General features: G+C 44.3%; 5 protein-coding genes across 5 annotated transcripts; 2 read left to right on the plus strand and 3 right to left on the minus strand.

Annotated features, from left to right (window-relative positions):
• Positions 1–49: 49 nt before the first annotated feature.
• Positions 50–1,009, minus strand: Triagg1_10791 (uncharacterized protein; the record flags this gene model as incomplete). The annotated part of the gene is made up of 1 exon (XM_062894901.1): positions 50–1,009. One exon carries the CDS (start codon positions 1,007–1,009, stop codon positions 50–52), a length of 960 nt encoding a protein of 319 aa, XP_062750248.1.
• Positions 1,010–1,723: 714 nt separating this feature from the next.
• Positions 1,724–3,159, minus strand: Triagg1_10792 (uncharacterized protein; the record flags this gene model as incomplete). Its single annotated transcript, XM_062894902.1, has 2 exons — positions 1,724–1,813; positions 1,885–3,159. 2 exons carry the CDS (start codon positions 3,157–3,159, stop codon positions 1,724–1,726), a joined length of 1,365 nt encoding a protein of 454 aa, XP_062750249.1.
• Positions 3,160–7,555: 4,396 nt separating this feature from the next.
• Triagg1_10793 (uncharacterized protein) lies at positions 7,556–8,406 on the plus strand (the record flags this gene model as incomplete). The annotated part of the gene is made up of 2 exons (XM_062894903.1): positions 7,556–7,975; positions 8,050–8,406. 2 exons carry the CDS (start codon positions 7,556–7,558, stop codon positions 8,404–8,406), a joined length of 777 nt encoding a protein of 258 aa, XP_062750250.1.
• Positions 8,407–15,988: 7,582 nt separating this feature from the next.
• On the plus strand, positions 15,989–17,232 carry Triagg1_10794 (uncharacterized protein; the record flags this gene model as incomplete). The annotated part of the gene is made up of 6 exons (XM_062894904.1): positions 15,989–16,144; positions 16,204–16,316; positions 16,396–16,579; positions 16,652–16,810; positions 16,875–17,064; positions 17,120–17,232. 6 exons carry the CDS (start codon positions 15,989–15,991, stop codon positions 17,230–17,232), a joined length of 915 nt encoding a protein of 304 aa, XP_062750251.1.
• A 726-nt stretch (positions 17,233–17,958) lies between these two features.
• Positions 17,959–19,140, minus strand: Triagg1_10795 (uncharacterized protein; the record flags this gene model as incomplete). Its single annotated transcript, XM_062894905.1, has 1 exon — positions 17,959–19,140. One exon carries the CDS (start codon positions 19,138–19,140, stop codon positions 17,959–17,961), a length of 1,182 nt encoding a protein of 393 aa, XP_062750252.1.
• Positions 19,141–19,197: the final 57 nt, after the last annotated feature.

A 19,197-nucleotide genomic window follows, 5' to 3' on the forward strand; every position in this document is an offset into this window, starting at 1 on the left:
AACCCAAGCTAATCTCTAATTTGCATAGTTGTTAGATGCACCAGAGTTATTAAGAAGCATGTGTGAAAATATTCAGTGGTATGCTAGCTGAAATAGCGTAATTAGGCACGTTGACTACTTCTGAAACTCTGAGGCTGATGGAAATGCTAGCAAGCATATATGCTTCCACACGGCTTAAACTCTTTGTTTGCATCATGTATTCGATAATACCGCGAACGGCCTTGCGAGCAGCTTCCATAAGATCTGTATCAATGCCAAGAACAGCATAATATCCTCGGTCTTCAGCTAACGTGAGAGTAGATGAGAGAGAAGAATAGTTGGGAGAGCTGACCCATTTCATGTCCTTCCTAACTGTGAGTCGCAACTTCACCTGCATGGGAGTCTCAATAGCAGTTCCACAGACTTCTCCGTCGCCCTGAGCTGCATGGCCATCACCACAACTGAATAATGCACCAGGTGCCTTCACGGGCAGGAAGAGCTTCGTTCCAGCTATAATGTGGCGGGTATCGATATTGCCTCCTGTATCGAGCGGTGGAATAGTGGGAAATTCTCCCTCGCCCGGAGCTACCCCCATGACACCAAGAAAGGGATGAGTAGGAATGCGAATGCCTTCCTTAAATGTCGCAGAGGAATCATTGGGATCAAGCTTCCAGATCTTCAACTGCGGCTCCGGGAAATCATCCGTGAGGAGCCCAAAACCAGGTATAATTGCTGTCCAGCCCCAATCTGCAGTTTTCAGCTCCAGAACCTCAATTTCAAGAGTGTCTCCTGGCTCGGCACCACGCACATACACGGGTCCAAAGAGGGGGTCTGCCAGTTCGGCCTTGAACTTTAGAATATCCTCCACGGTCGAGCTTGGCGTAATTTGTTCGTTGCTTCCATCGATGGTGTCGAAGGTTACAACATCATTTGAGTCGACGGTTAATACGGGAGCGATGGCCTTGGACCACTTGAGATGGCTTTGCCCACTGTGAACGTGGAAGGTGGAGGTAATCTGAGGAGGCAACATTGTCCGATATTATGACCAGCAGGCATAATACGAATGAGGATGGTAGAATCTAGTTATCTTCGTACGAGAGATACGCTGTATGAATGAATTACGGGAAGTGTCCTGACTCGCGAGATCGTTGCCCTTGAGCTGTAGAAGTTCGGGGAAGAGAGTCAAGAAAAATGAGGAGATTTATACATAATCCACCTGTGCGGAGAATTTCAAATGATTCCAAAATCTCACAGCCAATAGTCTGCAATCATGGTGGAGATTGTCCAATAGCTCACGCTAGACACCACTTCGACGAGATTATGGATGTCTTTCTAACTCGTGGAGAAATATTACCATGAACTACTAATAAAACTCCAAATCCAGATTCACGATTTGCCAAGGCAAGGCAAATAGGAAAAAAGCCAAGAATAACTGGAAGTTGCCGTTCAGCCAGTCGCGTCCAATATGATTCAATGCTAATGAAGTAGGAGTACCTCAATCCATGAAATGAAACGACGTGATAATCACCCCTGACCCCTCTAGTTACAGGTCTTAGTGCCACCAAATGTGGACAGCCTCACAGCGTGTGAAGTGATATACGCTATATCAGCTAAGATAAGTGCCCATTTGAGAATTCCATTATAACTCACAAGGGCCTTTCGATGCAGTCATATTTTATACAAATAATTTTCCGAGATCCTTGCAGGGTTCGCAATTCTTGGCGATGATCATGCATATGGAGCTCTATTGGCAGGATGACCACCATTGGCTTGACTCGACACATTTAAATGGGGGAATGCATTGTGTTGGGCCTGTGTAACCCTCGCCGCCACACTGTGGAACGAATCAGTTTGCATACGAAAGCTGGAAGACATTTTCAACCAGATTTTCATGATTGTACTTACCTGGCCCCATTGGGGAACCGTCCCCGTCGGACCTGATCCTGTTGCTGACGAGGTGCTAGTGGCAGACTTGGTGGGCTTTGCGGTAGTTGTCGGGAGGCTGGAGCTGACGGGCTGGGAGCCACCACAAGGGGAACCGGTTAGGAGGATGTTCTTCGCCTCTTGGGCGTAAGTGCATCCATTGATCACGTTGGCATCGGAGTAACCAGCATCCCACATCATTATTCCGCCAAATGCCGGGCTAGATCTAGTGTTTTGGACAATAGTGGCAAGCTGAGCGGGCGTGGCGTAGTAAACCGCACCACCAGCGTTACCAGTGGCAGCGAGGGTATTAGCGGGTACTCCGATGAATAATTTCTTGGCCAGATTGTCAGTAGCCTGGTAAAAAACACGAATCGGTGAGTTGGAGCGAACATACGGCGTTTTTTGAGGGCGTGGTGGCAATAAAAGACGTCCAGTTATTGAAGTTAAAAGGCGCATCGCCTGGCAACCCGAGAGAACAAGGGTCCGGACCGTAGCCGTTGTTGTTGTAAAATTGAATCCAAAGATAGTCAAACACCGAGCTACTAATAATTTCTCCCATATTGGGTTCCCTTGCAATACTTTGTTAGTAACATATCCGGCAATGTAGAAATTGGGGTGGGTGGGAAAACTCAACGGGATCGGGCATTGCGGAGCGCCGGTAATGTAATACGCATTCGTGGGGTCGCTGAGGAAGTTAGACCGGAGAGTTGAGATCAAATATTGATAGTATTGGCTCCCGGCATTCAACTCAAGGTCAAAGTCAAATCCATTCACGAATACATTTCCAAAGGGCCGTTGTACGGAAGTACTGCCTGAGTTGCCATAAGCTTCCCAGAGATACTGACCGATAGCGACAGCCTGGGACTGAGATTGTAAAGAGTAAGAGCCGGCGGCGCCTCCAAGCGATAAGATGATCTTAATGCCAGCCGCTTGACAAGTAGCTATTGAGGCAGCCAGGTCATCGCATTGCTGGGGCACTCCCGTCGCGCCGATATAGCAGGAATTTCCAATGTTGCCATAAGGGATGTTTCCGGTGGTACCATATATATCCAAGAAAGAGAGCACAAGGATATCAATACCCGCATTAGGCTTGCAGTACGTAGATAGGTTATCATTCTCGTTATTCGTGCCTCCCCAATAAACAACATTTTGAGCACCGGAAGCCTGGCGGGCTTTAATGGTCTGCGGATAAGAGGGAGCAGCAACGCCAAAGCCCACGAGGCTTAAACCAAGAATGAGCGAAGTTAGGAGCATCGTTGCTTATGTTGGAAACAGGACAGAAGGTTCATAAGTATGTCATACAAGAATATATACACGGAAGAATGCCTATCAGATGGACAGTAAGAAAAAGTTCAAAGAAGTATCGTGATGTGCAACTTGTTAGCATGTTTGGTAGCGTATAGTCAAAGATATATATATCCGTGGTATGGTGTTTTGTGATATTTGCTAGATATGTATTTCATTTGAAGCCTTTCCAGAAGCTACAGGAATTCTTTGTTTTAGTATTCAATACATCTCGCTGCGCGACATCTGTGCTTTGCCCTCAACCCCAAATGAAAAGAGACGTTACATGAGGCAAGTTAATTTTTCGCCTTGTGACTGTGAATATATTATATTAAGTTCGGCTGACCCACCCAACAACCATTGTCTACCTATGCTCGACAATTTGTGAATATGATTCGGCCATATCGACGTTTGCCGCTCGAAGAACTGGCAGGTGACATTTCCGGAGAAACCGTAGTCCGGTGGCATCAGTACGAGCAGTTTATCGATCGCAAACTAGGTTGCAACAACAGCTCTATGTGGATCTCGTAGTCTCCAGGTTGGCATAATAATGTATTGATTTATTGATAGGTGTTACCCAGGTAGGAAGCTTAAGACAATTATACAGCAATGTCTATATTATTTTATATCTTAGTCCGGGTGCAGGTTTTCTGTTTTAGGCAGCTGTTTTTGTGCTACGGCATCATGACTCCGGATAGCTGCCTCAAAATCCATTAGCTCCATTCAAAACCCCGCCTACTATCCCATCAGGAAGGAGAGAGCTACGAGACGCGCCAAACATTCATGGCCGGATAGGATAAATTGGCGTTTGTGCTCAGCGATCAACCCTCCTCTTAAGATACAACGTTCCAGTTTTAGCTCGGCCCGCACTGGTACAGTCGTAGCAGGAATGTTTCTTTAGTGGAATTATGTAACAGCTTGTGCTCTTTTGCCTGCCTGTGTAAGTTCTTTATTTAATTGGACGAAACGGAACGAAACCGTACACAATACAATGTGTGTTTCACTCAACCTACAGGGCAAATTGTTTTACATTGTAGAGGAGATTAGTCTACCTAATTGTTAAGAAAATTCCTTGATACTGGCACTCATCGTACCGAGAGACAATAGGTAATATTCCATCACATCGCAACACAAGCGATAAAGGCTTTGTATTACCTACCAATGATATGATAAACATGGTCTAGTTATTTTTCCGTATATAAACGACATGACGAGATTGAACTTACCATAATCTATATCGCAGAGACAACATACGGACGAATGCAAAGTATAGATGATTTATACATAACGTTATAATTGGCTACGACGCTATCCAATGGGCAGAGTCACTGGAGAAGTGCTGTGCTATGAGAGAACAAGATATAAATATATGACAGTATCTGGGTTATTTTCTTGTATTCTCTTTGTCTTTTTGTAGTATTGCCGTTAATTTATACTGAGACTGTTGTAGCAGTCTTAAACCCCAGTTACTCTCAGCAGCTTCTCAAACTAGTATTGAATCTTTCCTCCATTTAATACTATCGAAATTTTGCAGATATGTTGTCTGCCTTGGAAGTAATCTTAAGCTGAGTTTTGGATATTCGTTAAAGCTCAATATCTATAGAGTTACCCCTCTGCGTATAAATTTATCTATTCTACCTTCATGATCAGACGTTGGACACTTGACAATAACAGCAACTCTACCCTAGTAGAGCCTGAGCAATTCTTCGTGTTTTATAAATATTCGCAATTGACGTTGACATTGCTAACATAATAAAGGTCCCACAGCCAATAACCTAGATACAATCTGTTGACACTATGAATTACGGCGAAGCCCCAAATATGAAGATCATGCCAAGGTTTACGCCGACTAAATGAGGATCATATGGTCCAGGTGATCACATCAGCGGTAGCGAATTTGGTTTCTCAGACTAATTGCCCTTACATTCAAAGAAGTCATATCTTCATCCTATTCAACCTTCGCGACTCTTAGATAGCGAAACCAGGAGCTGCCGTTATTGTAACACTTTGCCAATTACCGCAGCGCAACCACATTGTAGATACTACATCATCGGCTAAGTACTTATTATACATGGTGGCATTATCACCGCAGTACAAAAATACGTTACTGATAGAATCAAGTTTCTAAATATCCACTTAGTATCTAACTAATTCCATGGTGAAAACGTCCACAAAGCCCAAGAAGTATGAATATACTTCCTGGATGTCTGAGAAAAAAGATTGTGTTTCGCACAGTAGGCGGTAAGAGGCAAAACGCTTTGCGTCTTCTTCTTCTTCTTCTCTTTCTCTTTCTCTTTACTTTCTTCTTCTTACATAAGCAATACTGCACCATTTCAGATAGGAATGGTAGAGTTATCACTTCTCGTCCTGATCGCCGAAGATTCGATATATGACACCTACAACGATTTGACGAGCAATCTTCGGTACTCCGCATCTCGGCCCGTACGTGGGCCGGCAATTCCCAGAGCGCTAATACCGCCCCCATAATAAAGGCATGGTCCTGTCTGCTACAGGAGAGGCCATGTCAGCTGTACAGACCCCGGTAGATGCCCGCATGTACACGTAAATTCTAATACAGGGCGCTGCATATGTGCATGGCTCACTCAAATCGTCTCAAAGCATTTTACAAGGGTCGGAGGTAATCGGCATATAGTTTTGGTGCTGTAGCGGTGTAATCTTTTCATCATAAGACTAATTAATCTAGCATTTACCGCATTCTGATGAACTTGCCTCTAATATCTCCTTGAACATGTATAGTTTGTTCACCGATATTCTTCACTTCCTGTTCTCTGCCCCTATTGTCCGAGCTTACCACCAATTTTCTGGCCCCTTGTTAGCCCATGTATCAGCTTGTAAACTCGCTTGAGGATTACGGGAGAAGTTAGGCAGCATTCCGATACCAATCCAAACCCTACAAGAACGCGGGCGGCCTATCTTCTTGTTTTCTGCATTGTTCATTCTTTGTTTTTCTCCTGTCAAAATAAAGGAATTAATTACTAAGTTCACACTTCATCATTAAGAGAAAAGAAGCAGATGCTTGGTTCATTCAACATGGCTACTGAGGAGATTCTTCACCGATGATTACCTGAATTGCAAGGTTCAAGCAACATGGGTTCAACTCTGCATACCTGTTGCGTCGGTGTACTCCGTAGAGTGGCTACGGAGTATGGAGTACGCTGCGATGTTTTGGCCTGAGCTTTGGTACTAATACGCCCCTGGTATAGAGCGGACGGGGGTCGGAGAGTCGGCGCCTATGTTGCTTTCCTGAGATTGTGTAGCTAACACCTCAATAGGCGGTGTTTGTCACATCTTCTCCGCTCCCATTGACTACGTAATCTCTTTAATATTCAACAAAAACAAACTTTTATTTTCCTTCATTTCACTTGAAAGAGATGATGAGTAGATGCGGAAGCGTAATGATTGCTACTCTTTTAAGTATAGATAACATTTGTAATGGGCTTGTTATACAAAGTAATTCTTGAACAAGGGTCACAAACAGTCAAGAACAATACGTTGGGGGGGGGAATAGAAATACTCAAGAGCGGTTATTGGTATGGTGCAATGCTATATTATACGTTAGCTGCTTCCTTCAGCTATAAAAGATCTTTCGGGAATAAAGGAGTACCGCAGAGCATGATTCATCTCACATCATCACTGTCATTCATGAATACTTTGTGAGAACTCTCATCCAATAGATTGTCATATCTCTGCTAAACTTATGACTAACAAATTATCTGAAACTCTCCGACAGTGCGCGATGGCGATCAGTGAGTTAAATGCCGGGGCGAATCTAAATCTTACAGTGGTCTTCATGCAGGCGCCCTAACTGCCGGCCAGGTAGGCCCTGTAATCAGTTTTTACCAGTATTGAGTCATGACCCTGGCACTATCCTTGAATAATGGCAATGATACTCCGTAAAGTATTCTGTATCATTCCGTAATAGTCTCGACACCAAGCCTTGTAAACACGGAACGAGCGACGGAATTTCCCTGGGGTATAAGAAATTCATGCTGCGTTGGGATATCAGTCCACATCAAATGCAAGCAGCCAACTGAAAGTGGATGAGCATCAATGGTTCGACAACGGAAGTGGGAGTAAGATGGCTGGGGGTAATATAGCTCAAAACGCTCCTGGTGCATCCTCACATAGGCTCCATTCTAGCCGACATCATTAAAGGGGTCGCAAAACAATTATTGAGTCCTCCGGCAGTTTGAACGACTCTCTGTGGAGAATGACTTTTAGCTCAAAAGACTCTCATCTCGCTCATCAGTGCAAATACCCCATTGTCTTAAAGCTAATTTACAACTCGAGATAGCAGTGTTTGAATCAATCTTCAGCTGTTAGCAGTGACCTTTCCAATACCGCCATGTTGCCAACGATAGTAGGTGTCACTGGAATGTGGCACCCAGGAAGCTGCTTTGAAGACCTCGCAGTGGCCTTTGCGAAGAGAGGGTATCCATTTGTTAGTCAAGATGCTCCTGGCATTCTGTCCGAAGATCCTATCAACAGCACAGTGGACATGGATGCTGAGTCACTCCGACAAAACATCCTTCTTCCATTGCTTGCCGAAGGCAAAAATGTTATCCTTCTCATGCACTCCTACGGTGGCGTTTATGGCTCAGCCGCTGTGCATGGGTTGAGTCACAAGGAAAGGAAAGCGGCAGGCCAGAAAGGTGGTATAGTTGGCCTCGTGTATGTTACAGCTGTTACACCTGCTGTTGGGAAGTCTTTACTAGACATGATGGGACTCACTCCGGAAAATTTACCACCACATGTTGTGTTGAATGTTGGTTAACACGCTGATCTATTCCTCTCCCCAACCTCATCCGACCATGAAGCTAACTTCTGCCCATTTAATAGGAATCAACAGGACATATAATGTTGATTGAAGCAGACAAATATGTGTATCACGATATGCCTAAAGCCGACGCCGATAAATGGATTGCCAAGGTTAAACCTCAAGCTTTCAACTCCGTCAACACGGCGATTTCATATTCCCCTTTGGCAGACTCAAATTATGAAGGTTCATTTGGATATATATTCTGTGGGAATGACCGTGTTCTCCCATTGGAGGCACAGAAATATTATGCAAACATATCTGGGATTAAGAACACTGTACTAGTTGAAGCGGCATCCCATGCCTTTTTCGTAGGCACTTGTGAGGAAACGGTTGCTGCCACCGTCTCCGTGCTGGAAGCTATTGGCAATGCTACCTAAATTAGCGCATAAGGCTAGATCATTTAAGCAGTAGACTTGAATACACACAGCAGCTAGTTCTCATTGCTGCATGGAATAGACAACTCTGTGTAAACTTCTGAAACTATTTCCCAGCGGTTGAATCCTTCGGAAATCTTCCGCGTATCCGTGCTGACACAACATTAGGGTTTCGCTTGTTGTACGCTAAGTCAATGTGCCAGAGTCCTGGACAGCAACCTGGAAGCATCCTTGTTGATGAATGCCCCTTATCGACTCAGGTCCATCATGATTTGATAGACTGACCCCGTCTATTCAAAAGGTACATATCCAATCCCTTTTAACGCAATGCTATATCTACAACAGATCCGCACATACCGATGTACCCTCTCTAAGTCCCGAGATTTCGTTTCCTGATTTTTATGAATCACTCCAATACATCCTCTACAAAGCTAGTGGAGCCATGTCGACTATGGATGGTACTGCTGAGAGCGCGGCGTTCTTGGCAGAAAATAGACAAGCTGAAGTTTATGCTGTCGCCACTGTGTTCTTCGTGTTAAGTCTTCTGGCTCTTTCTGGACGTCTTGCTGCCGCACGAATCGTTGGAAAGTCTCTGGGGTGGGATGATTGGTTCGCGATAATTGCTACTGTGAGTTAATGCTGGTATCACTATGTGTTTTAACTGGACTAAAATTCCCCGTTAACATATATGCAGATTTGCGGAATCGGTGGCTACGTTACCACCATGCTCTATCTTCGTTTTGGCCTTGGGAGACATGCCATCGTTGTCAGCCAAGAGGACCCAGAAAACCTGTCTCGGTTTCTTCAAACAATTGTCGCAAACGAGATTGTTTACACCTCTGGTCTGGCTTGTGCCAGACTCTCAATTGTGGCACTATATTATCGCATTTTTGGCTCATCAAACATGATATACTTTTTACACGGATTTTCGGCCTTTATTGTGGCTTGGGCAATTGCTACGGTGAGTACATCTTGAAGCTGTACTGACCTTGATTTTTTTTATATTGATGAAGAATAGTATGTCCCGTCTATTCGAACCTGTTGGCCAATAAGTAGTTTCTGGGATGGCACAAATCAAAATTGCATTGATCTTCATGGGTTTTATGTTGGCGTTGCCATCGGCAGCATAATTACAGATTTTGGTCTCATGGTTCTCCCAATGCCATATATCTGGAATCTGAAAGTTCCCATGTTTCAAAAATTTTTACTCGCCTTGACAATGATTTTCGGGGGTTTGTGAGTGAAGCATACCTTGATAGCTCATGTGTATGAAACTTGCCAATACTAATAGTCGTGGGTAGTGCTTGCTTTGTGACAATTTTTCGCCTTGCAATAGTGGTTAACCTGGATCTGTCGGACCTTACTTGGAATACTGTTGATCAGATCATTTGGACCACCTTGGAGTTATTTTGGTAAGATAATGTTCTCTCTTTCATCGCCGTACCATAGTTAATCATCACTCCAGCGCTATTATCTGCGCCTGCCTTCCTACGTTACGCCCCCTAATTAAGCGCGCAAGGGGATTTTTCGGGTTAACTGGTTGGAGTTCAAGAGGAGAGAGCAATTTGGAAGGAGGTAAGAGCGGCAATTCCGGTATAGGGAGGGCATTCCCAGCGCCAAATGAAAATCACTCGGCGGAAGAGATATTGGGGGATTATCGCGACAATGATACAGAGCTCACTAGCTATCAAGTCGGGTATGGTGACCAGTTTGGGAAGAACACTCTCCCCAGACATACTCAAGAGTCTGTCTGAGATCTCCAGCATAGCAAAGTCAGCGACAAAACACATCATTCCGTGAATCTAGAGAAATGGATCGATGCAGCGTTAATTAGCTTCCTCATATTAATTTTAACTCTTTCTTATGGTTCTCAAACTATATGGTGTACTGAATATCATGTTTGGGCATTATAACTTACTTCCACAGCTACACAGGTCGCTAAACTGGAAAAAAATACTACACTCCAAATGAAGGGGTTACAGTAACTCAAGACAGCAGAAGAACAGACTTTGTTCTCTATACGGGCATGATAGATCTATAATCCACCTGCATCTGAAAACACAAATCCTATTTTTTGCATCTCATTTTTACGGTCGCGTAGAGGTCACACAGTTGGTGTACTTGTTGAGCGGATTTGTCATAACATTTGGTAGAGCTCAGAGCCAAACGGCGAGATCGGGAAGATATAAGGGACACCATCTTAGACTTACTCATCTAGGCAGCTTCAATTGAGTGTATGCCCCGAGCAACCCTGATGCTCCTTCCGGGTGACCAACAGATTATGTTATCCGTCCAATTCATTGTACATGGCGCCCAACGTTGGCCACTCTGCAATAGCGCATATTAAAAATTGCTCTATTAGGACAGAGCTCCGCATTTTAGATGTCAAATGGCGCTGGATCTTACACAAAGTGCAACGCCACCGAAGAACTACTTGGGTCTAGAATTCTGAGAACTGACTTGACGCTTGGATTGTAGCAGTATATAATACCCTCTTTGTTCTTGATGCGGACGTAATTTGAGGGCTCAATATTTCTGATGTGTATTTAACAATTCCAACGACAGTAGCGGCTACCTGCTACCCAAATCTTGAGCGACAGAATCATATTGTCTCATCTGAGAATGTCTTCCTCAGTACTTGAAGTCACAAAAGTGACAGCACATTCTTGGAAAATAACAATCAACCACCGTCCATTTAGTTTGCTGGGGCAAAAATCTCTTTCTAGACCTTTAAAATCTCCTACAAACTGTCGAAGGACAACTAGACTTAAATATAATAGCCTTCGAGAGCGCAATCCTAGATTTCTTTATCTCTCATTACGACTTACAACGAGCATCGTCTATCCCGGCTGATCTGTTAGCCAAATGGCCGCTAATGATGCTCAAGCTCGCAACAATACCCATCATCACGGTCGCTGCGATCCGTGGAAGGACACGAGGCATAGGATCCGAATTTGTATTGGCCTGTGACATTCGGTTTGGCAGCGCAGACAAAGCTATTTTGTCTCAAGCTGAAGTTAGCTTCGGACTCTTCCCTGGAGGTGGAGCCGTAGAATGGCTTCCAACATGTGTCGCGCGGTCGAATGCTCGAGATAATTTGTGGCAGTGATGAATTTGATGCCACAACCGCCGCGCAATACGGTTGAATCAATCGCGCTCTCCCAAACTTAGTTTTGTGGATATATTCGCGCGTCGTGTAGCGGGGTGGCATAAACAAGCACTATAATTAGCAAAACATTTAACAAACGAGCGATTTGGGCTCCCCAAGGAGGAGGAATTTTCGAGACTTACCAGGCGATGGCGCAGCTTTGGGCGGCTGTTGACGTGCAAAGAAGGATGGAGATTCTAATTGATAAAGGCCTTGAAAAAGACAAGGACATGGAACTGACTGTCGCAGAGTTTACTGCTAAATTTCCGATGCATTAGCTTGATTGTTTAATTATACTCGCAAGATGGCCATACATTATTCAAGGTTTCGTACTATTCCGATATACTGTTTCCGAGTAACAACAGATTGGCCTTTGGTTTTAATACGCAAATCTATTTCCTTACCCAGCGTCCACTTACATAAAGGCCCCTTATAAGAGCGAGCTCTAAATAAAGGCAATTAAGTTGGCTAAATTTCTTACGTAGCTGAGATCCGTAATGAAAGAGATAATGAAGCTCTACCCTTTTATGAAAGCTTACTATTATACATGCTCTTCTATGAATATATTAGCTTCTTTTTTACCTCTATATTTAGCTAACTTCCTGCTACTATGCGGTATTACAGATTGAGCCAGAGTTAACTATGAGATATAGGACTTATAACGAGAATCTTCGACACAGGGAGCAATCCAAAGCATATTTGCGTTATATTGCGATTAGTTGGGATTAATGGAACTTAAAAATGTCCATTATTAACGGCGTATGTGAGACTTAGCACGTGTTAGAGGCCCGTTTAATAAGTTAATACGATGTGATATTAAAATACTTCTGAACTTCTCAAATAGTAGGTGCTATATTTGATGATTATACTGGAATCAGGTGCTTTATGAAAAGTTTGTGATTCATTTCTAAATAGCAGACGTCTCTCGTATTGTTCCCTCTGGAATGGTAAACGCAATCGCCCAGATGACGGTAGCCGTCATGTGACGATACTTCTTGACCAAACTTGATGTGCCTCCGTGATTAGTGATAATGATCTCAAATGTCGGTGACCCATTTTCCACGTCGTCTACAACATCTTCTAATCACTTTGTAAGTTCTGCGTCACTTAGTCTAAGTATCAGGCACCATGCCACTACCGCTCATCTATAGACTTTCACCTGAGATTTTGGACCTGATATTCAGTCAATTTTGTCTTCACTGCCGAGCCAAATGTCATAATACAGCTTCAGCGGACGGTTACATTAGCGGGACTGAGCAGGGCGACGACTCTCCTTCTTGGTACTCTCTGGACCGCCACGCACTCTTCTCACTATGTCTAGTCTCTCGGCGGGTTTCTAGTATTGCCACATCTATCCTTTACCATGAATTTACTCCTCAATATGGAGGCTCCAAGACATCAACAGCATACCGATGGGATAAGCGACTCACATCATTGATGCGGACTGTAGCAAAGCGCCCCGACCTAGGCAGACTTGCCAACCGAGTTTACATACACCATTTCCTCACAAAGGATATGATCTTGACGATGCCATGTATGCCCTTGATGAAGCAGCGCGCTGAATGGGCCACCATCTACCACATGCATGAATGCTACGAATACAGCGCAGCTTTGGCGAAAATCCAATGTGGCTCTCATTCCTTTCATCCCACTTAGACACAGAGAAAGTTCTGAAAGAGCCTGAACTGCGGGGTAACCTAAAATTGAGGGAAGAATTGACGGTGGCTAGCTGCTGTATTGGTGTCGATGGTCATTTCTCAGCTGCCGAATCTGGATCATCTTAGTCTCTGTGTGTTGCCATATGGCCCTGGAGACTGTGCTCCACCATCGGCTCTGGAAGTTCTCGGTATTTCTAGTTTGCACCTCAAGACTGTCGATATCTCCCTTGATGCTAGCGATGTCGATATGGGGTTCGACTTAGAAATCCGGTTGCGCGGTCTACTTCGTTGGTCGCAGCAATTAACGGCAATCAATCTCCATAAATGCTCGGGGACATTCAGTCGGGCGTCAATTATCTCCCTGCCACGATTAGCAAATATTCGGATGACCGAAAGCAGAATTGGTGAGGGCGGTTTAGAATCACTGCTAGCTTCGAGCCAAGATCTTCGTACATTTTCCTACGAGGCAGCCTATTCTAACAACTAGAACGGAGGTCTGAATGGACGTTACCATTTTCAATCCTTTCATGCGATTGATGCTCCAGCCAGGCATCAAGAAACGCTGGAAATCCTGCACTTGAATCTCCGAGGGTGGGACTCATTACTCGCAACTCGTGGTCCACATATCCCGCCATTTCCGAGTCTGAAGCATTTTATGTCACTTCAGCGGTTGTTTTTAAGGGTCGACGCAATATTTCCTAACCATCTGGAATTATCTAGTGACCACCAATTGCTAATTAATATTCTACCGAGAACGATAGCATCGTTACGTATTGGTGGTTATTACGGTGAAACTTTTCCACGTTTAGAAAATGCTTTACTTGGTCTTGCGGATGCGGTAATGTTTCAAAAACACCACGAAGAGCGACCGTTTCCCCACTTAAGGAAGATCCGGTGTGACTTTACACCAACGATGGATGAACCGGGGATAAGCAAAGTGTTCGGCTTTGCTGGCATACGCTTTCTATATGGCGATTCCGGTTCATGAAAGCCTCACATTGCAATTGAGAAGCCCCCATTTGTATTGTATGAGTCAATTGTAATTATTAGTAATGAGCATATCGTGAGAACTATCGTTTCCCCTACAGAAATGCTATGTTTAAGAGGATAATAATATTGTGTTCTTATAGGAGGTACCGGTCATAGTAATACCCATATTTGTCCATGTGCGAAGCATTAAGGTATCGCGAACAACCTTGGTATTGGTGCTCCTACCGCCAATTTAAGCTGTATATACAACCCTCGCCATTTATATCATCGTTGTCTATGCCTAGGAACTATCAGATTCCTTGTCGAAACCCCAATGTAATTTGGGGAAGAGAACGTTTTGCGGCCAGCTGATGGCTCCTGGGGCAAATGGAGCTCCACCAATTTTTAAGGCTAACATTTAATGCTTACCCTCACTACGAATAAAACAATCTCCAGATGTCCTCGGAGAACTGCTATTCGAAAGAGTATGACGAGGAGATTCTAACTTATGACTTGGTTTGTTGAAATGATTGGACTAAGATTTGCCGGATTTGGGGAAACCGTTCACTGGATATAGGTAAGGGAATGGTTGATCACAGTGAGTGTTAGTTCTCGTAAGAAGAATTTTTTTTTTAAATAAATATAAAATGTTATAAAGAAAAAGAAAAAGAGAAGAAGAAATACGCCCTGGTATTGAGAAGGTATCATGGGATACATAATTATCGCAGTGTAGTTTCTTGAAACATGAAGCTGAATGCTCGATTGGATGCCTATTCGCTGTAAGCAGATTTGGAGCACCACACAAATATCCACTAGACTACTCCGTAGGAGAGAGCTAGACGCTATGATACGGAGGTGGTGAGACTCGTAGAAAGTTTGAACTAAAACGGACATTGGTGAATAAGTGGTAGGGCAATGGCCTGTTTTCTGCATACAAGTCGTACCATAGTAGGACAACATTTAATGCTGTAGGCGCGGCATATGCGCATCTCCGCGGTAGGATGGTCGGTCCCCTGTGGAAGGGTATAGTAACTGAGTGAGCTTCATTACCCGTCAAATAGCCTACTGGTATGCACCGGCGTCGCGATTAAATTGAACTAGACAAACCAATGGTCTCCGCGGAGAACAGATCGCAAGTATTCTCAATGGAAATTAACAGAGCCCTCGTGATATGGGGAGGAAGGCATCAAAATAGACCGCGTTGTAGTGTCTGAAGTATAAAAGTGTGCAAGATAATGCGCACGTTCATAAGAACCAGAACATTACAATTTTCTCCAATTCGTCTTGTCTAGTTTATCCAAAGCATGACACTTCCCCAAACAAGATTATTTTCTCCCCAAGCTCTACTCCGGAATACCCAAACCCAGCAGTTTATTCGAACGATTGCTTCAATGGCTACTGATGCACCTAACTTCCCATTTCGGCGAGCTTCTGGCATGGAGCCACCAGCAGAATTTGCACAGTTAAGAGCTACTAATCCGGTATCGAGAGTTAAGCTTTTTGATGGGAGCTTGGCTTGGCTGGTCACTAAATACAAGGACGTAATTACTGTTGCAACCGATGAAAGGCTCTCCAAAGTAAGAAAGGATCTTGAAAAGATTACAAGTATCATTCCAAGATTATTGACAACCAGTAAATCTCTAGGTCCGGACTCGCCCTGGTTTCCCTGAGTTGGGTGCTGGTGGCAAGCAGGCGGCCAAAGCAAAACCAACATTCGTTGATATGGACCCTCCAGACCATATGCATCAAAGGCAAGTGTCTCAAGAGTCCGTAATTCGATAGATATTAACACCAGATCCTCTACAGGAGCATGGTTGAGTCGATATTTTCTGCTGATCATATCAAGGAGATGCAGCCATATATTCAGAAGACGGTGGATGATCTCCTTGGTGCCTTGAAAGCCAAGGGATGTGCAGATGCCCCCGTTGACTTGATTAAAGAGTTTGCATTACCGGTTCCATCATATGTGAGTCAAGCCCATCTCGTCAGTGTCAAAGGGTTCATCCATCGTTGACTGTCTATAAGATCATCTATACAATCCTTGGTGTGCCCTTCCATGATCTCGAATATCTTACGCAGCAGAATGCTATACGGACCAATGGAAGCTCTACTGCACGCGAGGCATCGGCCGCAAATCAGTGTGTTGCCTCTCTTTCTTTCCCTTTCTAGTCAACAGGCATGGGGCGGCTACATCATGACTGACAATGACAAAACTAGAGGGTTACTCGACTATCTTACCAAATTAGTGGATCAAAGGACCCAAGAGCCCAAGGACGATCTCATTAGTAAACTAGTTGTTGATCAAGTAAGGCTTGGGAATATTGGAAAAGCAGATGCCGTGCAAATAGCCTTTTTGCTGCTCGTCGCAGGAAATGCTACTATGGTCAACATGATTGCCTTGGTAAAGGCTACCTCACATCTCTCCAGCACGTTTTAATTAAGCCTAGTGATATATGGCTAATCAAGTTCATAGGGAGTTACGACTTTGTTTCAGCACCCTGATCAGCTTGCACAACTAAAAGCCGATCCTTCACTCGCTCCTGCATTTGTGGAAGAGCTATGCCGATATCACACAGCTTCAGCACTGGCAATCAAAAGAACGGCTAAAGTTGATATTGAGATTGGCGGCAAGGTATTTTACTTGCGAATCAAAGGTGTGGATGCTCATTAATGCTGACATTTGATATGTAAACTAGCTTATCAAGGCTAATGAGGGCATCATTGCTTCCAATCAATCCGCGAACCGTGACGCCGACATTTTCGCAAATCCAGACGAATTCAATATGAATCGCAAATGGCCTAATGAAGATGCTCTTGGATTTGGATATGGAGACCATCGTTGCATTGCCGAGACTCTTGCAAAAATCGAGTTGGCAACCGTCTTCTGTAAGTGTAAAACCACACGGTCATATGGAAGTTGTATACTTATTAATGTCTATAGCCACACTTTTTAAAGAATTGCCTAATCTCGAGCTTGCAGTGCCTATTAACAAAATCAACTTTACACCATTACACAAAGATGTTGGAATTGAAGATTTGCCGGTAGTTTTCTAAGGTGGAAGCCACTAGCGCTCAGCGTTATTTGGACCAAAGCAGCAACTCAAAGCAGTTGTACACTCCACTTAATCATAGTTGCCACCCTCAGACGGACAACAATTGAAATGTTAATCACACCTCTGTGGAATTACATTATGTATACCCGAACGAATGCCTTCCTCCTTTTGTGTCCGTATTTGGAGGATATTTGTTTGCTCTATTACGATACTTGCTATTTTAGTACTCCAACTCTCCGTTTCTTGCTATTTATCGCCATTCGTAGCTGAAACATCATGGTTAGTATTGAAATCGTCGAAGAATCACACGCTGGCATATGGTGTTCATTGATCATTATCCGTCTCCCCGCAGAGTATAGGCAGATGATAATGCCGTAGATACCCCTAGGTAGTGATACTACGATGTGAGCTAGTCCTACTAATGTCAAGAGTACTTTTTACGATGATTAAAATGTGATGTATGTCTGTTAGTTCATACAGTGAACAAATCGCTATGGCATTTAATAATGCATTATAAGTTTCTTCTTCCATGGGATTCACTATAATATCAAAAGGCCAGCAACTATAAGTATGTGACAAAGGGCTACTAAACTACGCACTTGACCATTATTGCCGCCCATGCTACAAGTACCTATACAGGTTGAGTCGTATATCAGTAATATCCAAACATAAATATGCATCTTTCTAATCCTTGTGGCTAAAAGTAGTCTCAAATGCCCAGAATCAGTCAAACACCCAGAATCTTTAGCTGGGATTCAAGAGTGGAACGCCAGCTGGGCACCCTTTCTTCCTTTTGACCCCGTGGGCGCACCTCCACGATTGCACGCAAGTAGTTAATAGCTTCCTGCATAGCCCCCTGCATTACCGAGTTTGGTTTCGTCTCATCTATCAGCGACTTCAATCCCCGTGCGGCGCAACATTCTGTAAACAAGGTCTTGAGACGATCTCTCTCTGCCATAGCTCCCTCAGAGTACTGACCATTCCAAAGAAATGCCCCGACAGGATTCCAGCGGGGTGCAGGCACGATGCTGGAGAATTCCCAGTCCAAAATTCCAGTTATCAGGCCACTCGACTCATCGCACATGATGTTTGCAAAATGCAAGTCTTTGTGTGCGAGGAAATATCTGGTCTTATTGAGCTCCGGGAACTCAGACAGGATGTTTACAAAGAGATCAAGGCGCGGTAGTATATCTCTCATATCTGCCAATGATGGATGAAGGCGAATTGCATGTTGATAAACACGCACCATCGCGGCTATGTAATCGGTGTAGCAATTGTAAGGACCGCTAATATTGAGGGATTGGACTGACTCTGACTCAGGCCAGTATTTGACCACATCAGGCTGCTGCCAGAACGTCTCCTCTATTATAGGTCCCGGGACAACGTTTCCGTCATGGTCAAATTGAAGGCCGGACACACCATCCCAAGAGACTGCATGCATTTGCTGTACGATGTCTACCATCTGATTGATGATACTGTCAAGCAGCTGTGGTGGGAGTCGATCATAAATCTCGCTGACTGTGACGCCAGGGAGTCGCTGCAGAAGAGTGAATTCGTGGCCCAGTGGATTATTGGTGCTGGCATCATAACGTATGACTTTGGCTACAGGCAACCGAGTGTTTTGTTGCAGCCAAGTCATCGCGGCGACTTCGTTGATGGTTTTGATGCGGGGTAGGTGAGGGCCAGAGATGCGCAGGATAAGCTCAACGCAATCCTTGTTGGACCGTGAAAGCGTCGGAAAAGCGGCATCGGCCACTTCGGGCGCAAATGAAATGACATAAATCGAATGATACTCTGCTGTAGTAGACAAAGTAGATACCGACTGTGGCGGCGGTAGGTCGAGAAATGCGAAGAGAGCCCGTATGGTGTCCTCCGAAATGGGAGGAAGGTGATCTTTAGGAGAGCCCATCGCTGAACCAACGCGACGAACACTTTTTCAGTTTTGCACAACCCAATGATCACGAGA

The sequence above is a fragment of the Trichoderma aggressivum genome (genome assembly GCF_033847375.1).
Source record: "Trichoderma aggressivum f. europaeum strain CBS 100526 chromosome Unknown scaffold_086, whole genome shotgun sequence".
Classification (NCBI taxonomy): Eukaryota; Fungi; Ascomycota; class Sordariomycetes; order Hypocreales; family Hypocreaceae; genus Trichoderma; species Trichoderma aggressivum.